This window comes from Sinocyclocheilus rhinocerous, unplaced genomic scaffold (assembly GCF_001515625.1).
Source record: "Sinocyclocheilus rhinocerous isolate Xijiao unplaced genomic scaffold, SAMN03320098_v1.1 scaffold1267, whole genome shotgun sequence".
Taxonomy (NCBI): Eukaryota; Metazoa; Chordata; class Actinopteri; order Cypriniformes; family Cyprinidae; genus Sinocyclocheilus; species Sinocyclocheilus rhinocerous.
This window is the reverse complement of record NW_015661278.1, coordinates 409,752-418,299: the sequence shown is the minus strand read 5'-3', so window position 1 is coordinate 418,299 and position 8,548 is coordinate 409,752. Positions and strand designations below refer to the sequence as shown.

The 8,548-nt window shown below is 35.3% G+C and overlaps 1 protein-coding gene across 4 annotated transcripts in view; it reads left to right on the top strand.

Annotated features, from left to right (window-relative positions):
- The window catches only part of LOC107726274 (E3 ubiquitin-protein ligase RNF123-like), a 188,741-nt gene that overhangs the window by 147,253 nt on the left and 32,940 nt on the right, over window positions 1-8,548 (top strand). For all 4 annotated transcript variants that reach the window (XM_016535806.1, XM_016535807.1, XM_016535804.1 and 1 more), the window contains one exon: window positions 4,948-5,075. In XM_016535806.1, the coding sequence (XP_016391292.1) occupies window positions 4,948-5,075 (128 nt within the window). The remainder of the gene's footprint in view (window positions 1-4,947; window positions 5,076-8,548) is intronic.

The window sequence follows — 8,548 nt, the reverse complement described above, 5'->3', positions numbered from 1 at the left end:
TAGTCCCCCAAAATGTATGTATGTATGCATTTATTTATTTATTTGCTTGTAGATCTTCTTGGATGGCCTGAGGGTCAGTAAATTAACTGCAAATTTTCATTCTTGGGTGAACTATCCTTTTAGTGTGACTTATACTTTTAGTTTTTGTCCACTAATTTGATTAGACAAGCTGTGTTTCCAGATTTCTGACATTTCGCACAGCAGCACTGTAAGGTTTCACTGTTCGAATTAGGCTACTCCTCAACACATCTGTTTTTGCAAACATAGAAATCCAACATCAGTTCAAAGCATTGAAACAAAGCTATTTTTGTTGGCGAGAGTAATAATAACCAAAATAGCTTGCAATGTTGTGTCTGAAATGTCACTTAATAGACATGACAATGACATCTTGTTTATAGAACAGTTCAGGGGTTTCAATAATTAGTAGATGTCTTTGATCTAGTTCTGTCACTGACAGATTGAGAGAGATTGAGACAGAACTGACACAGATTGAGAATATTGAGTTAATTACATACAGTAAGGTAAACATTGACTCGCCCACTTTTTCACTAATTGGTAGAAAAATGAGCAGCCGTTAAGCCCTAGAACTAACTGAAAGCAATTAAATAATGGTTTTAAATCAGATTTTATTCTATTTTATTCTAATTAAATTCTATTTTTTATCAGTCTATTGTCATAGTATTAACTCGTTTTTTATATAAACTCGCTGTGGTTGGTGGCTTTACATGTAAGTTAGATGATCTCTCGCTCCCTAAATGGGTGGTTCTTGCACAGAATAAACACTAAAGTTAACTAGATTTAGGGCTGCGACAAGCAATTATTTTGATAATCGATTAACAATTATTTAATCAATAATTTCAACAATGAATCAGAAGGCTTTGATCGATTTTTCAGTTTTTGCAATTCGACAAAATATTCAGTTGCTATGATCAGATGTTTTCTTATCTGCTGTTTTCTCACCACTGTCATATTTGCTTTGTTTATTCTGTTAATGAGAGGAAAGTGCGCAACACATATTTATATATTTATCTAAGCACCGCTCTCAGCATCATCTGAATGTTCGCTAACAGTAAAGCGCTGCTTGCGTATATCAAACGTCTTTTTACCCCTAACCGCAGAATGAAAAAGAACTTTGCTGTGAGTGTATCACTCTACTGGTTCTGCTTCGTTTGCACTTCTTCTATTGGATTGCAGCCGTGAATTACAGTCTTGCACTACAGTGCTACACTGGTCAAACCACATTAGGCCCCCTACATTGCAGGCCCTTGCATTAGGTCATATGAGATCAAATGACTATTCGACAACAAAAACATTTGTTGACAATTTTTTTATGTCATCATTTCAGCTCTAATGCATAGCTAAAGCTTCTGTATTTCCTGAAAGATTTCTTTGTTTTATAGAAACCTGAAGTTTTTACCTGTGGTTACTTGTGCACAAAAACACAATGTACACCTTTTAAATTTTTATTGCTATCTATGTGTCTGTGTTCATTTTGGTGATGGAAAAAAGGAAAGATGAGTGTTTGAAAGGCCGTTAGTTTGAGACTGCTGGCACAGTCGCAGCAGGAGGGCTGCCAGGTGCGGGTTGTGTGGGCACTGATCTTGTGTGTGATTTAATTTGTTTACTAGACCTCTGTTGTTTGAGTGTCATTGCCCGTCCAGCCCTGTCATTCTGCTTGTGTACTGTATTGCTAACTTAGCATGACAGCCAGCCTCGTCTTGTAAACACGGCAGCCAGCTGGGTGTGTTTGTATGTGGGTACAAGCATATTTGCTCAAGTGTTTGTCTCCCAGGATGGAAGTCCTAAAGGTTTGCTCTTGTGTCTGCAAAGGATTTAGTTTCACCATTTTTGGAAGACCATTTCTGCCACAAGATTTTAGAGCATGGGGTAAGATGTGTCAGTGAGTAAAGATGCGCAAACATATGTTATATTATATTAAAAAGTGAAACAGCCTTCCACACTCTCCCTGATTCACTCCAATTCCAGATTTTCAGCAGAGTATATATTTGTTCTGTCTTTTGTTTTTCGTTTTGTTGTTTTATTTTGGTTTTGGTTTGGCTTGGGCTAGTTTTGTATTAGTTTTGTTCTTTTTTTTTTCTTTTGTTCTTTTTTGTTTAGTTTGGTGTCTGTTTTTTGTTTTTGTTTGATTTTGGTTTGCTTGGCTTAGGTTGGCTTGGTTTTGTTTGAATTTGGTTTTGTTTTGACTTTTTGTCCTTTGTTTTGGGTTTTGTTCTTTGTGGTTTGGTTTCTTTGACTTTTTTTGGGAGGTTTTGTTTTGGTTTGACAGGTTTTGTTTTGTCATTGTTTTTGTTTGGCTTTGTTTTGTTCTCTGTTTTGTTTTTGTTTGGGTTTTCTTTGTTGGAACTTTGTTTGGATTTTGTTTGACTTTAATTTTTGGGGTTTTGTTTTGTTTGTGTTTGGTTTGACATTTTGGTTCTGTTTGGGTTTTGGCTGGCTTTTTTTGTCATGTTTCTTATTTCTGCATCAGTTTTTGTAAATAGAATCTAGAACAATGATTTCAGTTCAGACAATGTTGGTGTGAATACTTGATATTTTGTTCTTTTGAATTATTTATTTGGATCTGACTTGGTGGCAGACCTTTTTTCCTCCAAAACCTGTCCGCTGGACTCCAGGAGTCAGAGTCCAGTGATACTCTATGCTCTGCTCTGTTGCTTTTTCTGTCTCCTGTTTATGTACCTGTAGATGCTGCTCACTTTCAAACCAATCATTTCACCCACATAAGCAACGGAAGGGAGGAAACTCCAAAGTGCATTATTAAAGGAAGTCCTTTTTCCTTAGCTTGCATCACAAGGAATTGTATGTGAGTGGGTGTATGCGGTCGGAAAAACACACATGAAAGATTGATCAGTGAGGGTTAGATGTACACAGCAGGTGCGCCGGGGTGGCGGGAAAGCTCTGCTTGGGTTTTAATGCACAGTCGTTAGGGCTGAAACTCCATAAATCATCTGACAGTGGTGCTTGTTTCTTATTTTTTTTCTTTTTTTTTTGGGATATGAACAAAGCAACAATATTTCAGTTTGACCTGACGCTGTTTGCAGAAGTCTGGCAAGTGGTGTATAGATCAGCTCAACGTCTTGTCTCCATCTAATGTGTCCAGATGTGCAAATAGGGTTTATTTCCTTCTGAAGAAGCAAGACGTGTTTATTTTCTGGAAGTATGTTGACCTCGTCACATGAGTTGTGTGTGACAGGAATGGCTCTGTTATCTTTCAACCTGACAGCTGCACTCCAATGAACAATGTCTGCGAGTCTGTCTCTCTCTTTGTCATTTTTAGGGATGTTTGCTAAGTCAAGTTTCACCTTTACTACATAGGGTTAGAGATTTGTTAAAAAATAACCATCCGTCAGAGCTGTAGCTTTGTGGGCGGCGCTCTGACATATGGTTAAAAGCACTTGGGGCATCCAGAGTTCGAGTCCTGACTTATCACAATAATGAAAGTTTTAGTTTCGACTGACCCTTGAGTTGTAGCAGGGATTTATGTAAGGAGGACTTGCAGGACTTTTTATTATTTCTGTAGCATGTGATATAATGAGTGCTGATGACAGTGCTGGATGTCAGCAAGTTTCACTGTGGTTGTCATGAGCGGCAGATTCTGTTAGAGAGCAGCAATGTACCCTCCTGCACAACTCTCATCCGTCTATCACACAATAAAATACTTACAAATGTAGCACCGCTGGTAGTTTTGTCTTTTTTGAAACAAGGTTTCTAAAACAAAGAGGAGACAGTGAAGACTGGGGAAATTAAATTCATTAGTAAATTTATTTAACCCTGAGTAACCCTTAGTAAACCTGTTTTAAAAAAAGAACATAAATCTCTAATAACACTTGAATAACACTTTCAAATAATCGCATACATAATAATGATACAAATTATACAAGTTATTATACTCTCAGTGAGGACTGCGACTGGGAAAATGAACCTAATTAGTAAATTAAGTAATAAATTAATCTGTATTGTTTAACTGTTTATAAAATAAATAAACAATTTAAAAATTATATTTATTAAAAACTAAAATTGAAATACAATTATTTTTTTATTTTTATTTTTTATGCTAAAATTGTTTTAAATTCAGTGAGGACTGAGAGTGGGAAAATTTTTCTTTTTTTCATGAACTAATCTGGATTGTTTAATAATTAAAATAGAACACAAATACCTTTTTTTCTCCATAATAATAATAATAATTATGATGATGATTATTATTATTATTAGTAGTAGTAGTAGTAGTAGTAGTAGTATTAATACATATAATAAATAATAATTATTATAATAATTAATTAATAATAAATAATTATATAATAATCATATTATTAATATTATACTTATAATTATTTATTTTCTAATTATTTATTTTCTTAAGTTCTAATATTAGTACACTGTTGATTCTATATTAAATTGTTCACTGCTATGATTACAATTTTTAAACAGTTATTATTTAAAGGTTTTGTAAGGTGTGTATGTTTTTTTAAACAGTAATGTATCATTTTTTAATGTTTTAACATATTTAATTAATTAAATGATCTAAATGATCTAATGATTTTTTGTTGTTGTTGGATCTGAAGGAAGGAAGGAAGGAAAGAAGGAAGGAAAGGGCTTGCATGACATTCCAACCTAAACTTTCTTACACGTAAAGCAAAAGCTTTCCTCTAGACCAAAAAGCACTTTGTAAACCCCACACCACTTAAAAAAGAAAGAAAAAAAACCTGACACTCATCTATTCACATGAACTATTTCACATTGTGCCTGTGGTGTTTTGGGAAAAAAAAGTTTTTTAGTTTTATTTTGTCATAACTTGATATCTGCCTACTGTACATTCTAATAGTGCCACTGCTTGAGATGGACTTTTAGATCCAGTACACATGACACCTTAGCAAGTACATAGCAACACCCTGGTAACAACCTGAACATCCTTATTCTTCTGTCTTGCAGGATCTCAAGGGCTGCGTCTGTGCTGCTGTCGGATCCTTGCTTCCAGCTTCGCTCCATCCAGTACCTGCTCGGAGAAGGAGACGCCGGAGCCGCCAGTGCCGACCACAAACACTTCTCTCTGCACACATGTAAGCCCTCTTACCCATCCTACTGCTGTGAGACAAGAGCATCATGCATAATCAGTGGGATGTTAAACTTAGTCATCATTGTATTTATCGCATTGCATACTTTGATATGCAACGTTTTACGGTCTAAATATACTCCTATTTCTTAGAATAGCCTTCCATATCCAGTGACGTGAAAGTGATTGTGTTCTTAAAATATCTCCTGCTCCGCCATTTCACTCAGCTCTGATTTCAAACACTAAGATCAAATCCATGCAGATGCCTTATAATTATAATCTGCTATAACTGGACTCGACATACAGTAAGTGATTTATTTCTTCTCAGCAGGTGAAATTTAAATGAACAATTTCAACAATGTATTTTTGGATTTTGTTATGGAACAATTTTAGCAACTGTCTAAAAAGAAATTCACAGCTGTATTTTATTTTATTCCCCCTCCCCCCCCACACATTTTATTTAGATTTTTTTTTTTTAATTTCCAAGAACACAAAAAAACAATACATTTTTTTAAAGTCACTTATATTTAGACAGCATTTATGATCAAATTTATTGATTTATCATATTTGATTTATCATATTGATTTATTTATCTATCTAGCTTTTTTTATTATTATTATTTATTAGCACTAATTACCCTAATTATAATTATGGCTTGCAGTCATTTCAGAATTAATGATGCTGTTAATCACACTTCGGCATTTGGTGAGAAAAAGCCTTAAATGAAGATCATTTAAATGTCCTAAAAGAAGATAATTGAAGATTTTTATTTATTTTGTATCCCTTTTAAAAACAGGTCAGAGATGTAGATGTTTCATTTTTAAATAAGCTATTCTTTAAATTAAAATGAATGTAACTTTATCATTTCATAAAAAAACTACAGTATGTATAATGAAGTATGTGAAAAATACTAATATACATATTTATGATTCATTTTCAGTATTTATTTAATATTATTTTTTTTTTATTATAAGCATTTTGTGCATATTTTATATTAGTTGATATAAATAATTATTGTTTTATCAGATTATTTTTATATAATTAATGTACTAAATTAACGGTAAAATGACAGCTGTATTTATAATCTAGTTTTTTTAATAATCTGCATTGAAATAGCCATTAAACTGACATCAGGAAATCCTCTCCCAACTGTACTGCAGTGCGAATCGATTTGTCCAGCACTGAAGCTCAGGTCTGCTTTAACTATACAGACCCTTCACCCGAATCCACCGGCACCGCTTTACTGTAAAAGGCCTTGATTAATTATTTACTCTAAATGGATGCATTTCCATCTCCACTGTGCCCACACTTCTAAACTGCTCTGCTTGAGGGGAGAGTCGGGCATAACAACCAGCTCTTCAGCTATTCAAGAACAACACTGAGAGTTTGTTTACAGCATTTGAAAGGAGAGCCTTTCTGATACTCCATAACAGCCTCCAAAAACCTTTACTAGAGGTTTGAGTCTCTTAGAGTATATGAAGAGTTTGGTTCCAAAACGCGATAAACGCCATTTTTTTTTTAAATTGAGTTTCCTCCAAAATCAGTATTGTATCTGGTCGGTATTGAAAAGTCAATTTTTAATTGTATGCAAAATGCGATATCCGCCGAGTTATTCTGTCGTCAAAAATGACTTCCTGCGAACGTTTTTGAATGTTCATGTACGATCTGATTAATGTATATTTTACACTTTATTTATTTATTTATTTATTTTTTTATGCTCAATTTTATGCTCCTGAAGTTTAAATCAGACACTATTAAATAACTCCTGTGCATCACAGAACTTCTCTAATGAAACTTGTTTAGAAAACGTAATGGCCATAAACGCATGTTCAAATGATCACAATAATAATTATTTTATGTTGCCAACAAAGTCATGAACAAATATTCAGTCTCCTAGTACTACATCAAACCACCTTAAGTGGCCAATGATTTGCATCTTTAAAGTGCGGGCACTTCAGTGAAATTTTGTAGAGAGGTGTTAATAGTGTAGCGATGTATCTTTCAAACCTGGAAGTTTTCTGTTGGTCAACATAACCAATTTGCGTTACCAACTTGATCCTTTTGTGAAATCTTTCAGTCTCACACAAAATTCCCAATCGTGTGAATTCCTATTGAAATGGCTAGATTTTGCGAAAATTTGCCAACCAACAGTAAATTTGAACCCCCCCTTTAGGCTGTTACTGAGAACTTCTCACTTGTCAAGCAAGAAGAATCAGTTTGGTCTCGTATCGTGATTCTCCGAATCAAATGAATCACAAGTTGCCTACAGGTTACAAATTGTAGGTCAGAAGAAATCAGATTTCCAAGTTTCCACCCTCAGGTTGATTTTGGTCTTTTTAGTTGTTGTTTATCACCGAACTCTTCGTTCAGACTGGTTTTCTTCACACTGCCCGTTGAGCTCAGCTCTGCTGGACAGCGTGGTGTGAATCTCCAGACTTACGAGGGAGAAGCTGGTCTCTTTCGTAGTCATGGAGACCAAGGGTCGCCATGGACACCATGTCCAGCCTCAGTTCCTGTCTGTCTCTGCTTTCACTCCTCCCCACCTCCTCTGTTTTCCAGCACTAAACTGGGTCATTGCTATCAGACTCCATTCCTGAGATCAGATTGGTTGGGAATTGTCCTTGGGCCTTTTTCAACCTGTTGCTTAAAGACTCAAGGGACGCATTACGGGCCCGCCAACATCTGAACCCAGTTGAGCAGCATGGCATGTTTACTCAAGCGAACAGGGACACTCAGAGCCTCAAGACTTGTTTTTAGGAAGCATCATTAGATGTAATTGGGTTACACATTTGAATCTTTGTCGAGGTTCCAGACTAAAAAGAGAGACAGTGTTCAGAATAGCTGCTACTATGATTCAGTAGTATGGAGAATATAAACTGTACACGGTATACAACCTTTTATATCATGAAGGTTAATAATATAATAACAATTTCTGTAGTTTTATCAGACATGTTTTAGAGTCAGATAAGCATCAGCAATCATTAAGTCCTTTGCTGATACTGGCTGAGAGGAATGTGAATCTTTGAAGTGACAGTGAATCAGTTCCATTCACTGGGTTTTGATTTGATTTAGTAATTTTTAGCTCCATATTGTAGCGATGTATGAAGAACAGTTTACACAGAGGTCACTTTCAAACCCAGCTGCTTTCTGTTGGTCAACATGATTCATTTAAATCCACTGGGAAATCTGTGTGGAGAAATCTTTTGCCCCCAAGTGAAATTCCAGATTGCCGATTGCATCGGTTCCCGATTGCATGGATTTGGGAAATTATTGGATTTCGCCTGTGAATGTTTGGGTGAAATCCATTTATCAATTAATGAGAATCAATTTGGAATACGATTCTCTGAATCACGTGAATGATATTATTACTCACCCTCAGGTCATCCAATATGTAGATGAGTTTGTTTCTTCATCAGATTTGGAGAAATGTAGCATCACATCACTTGCTCACCAATGGATCCTCTGCAGTGAATGGGTGCC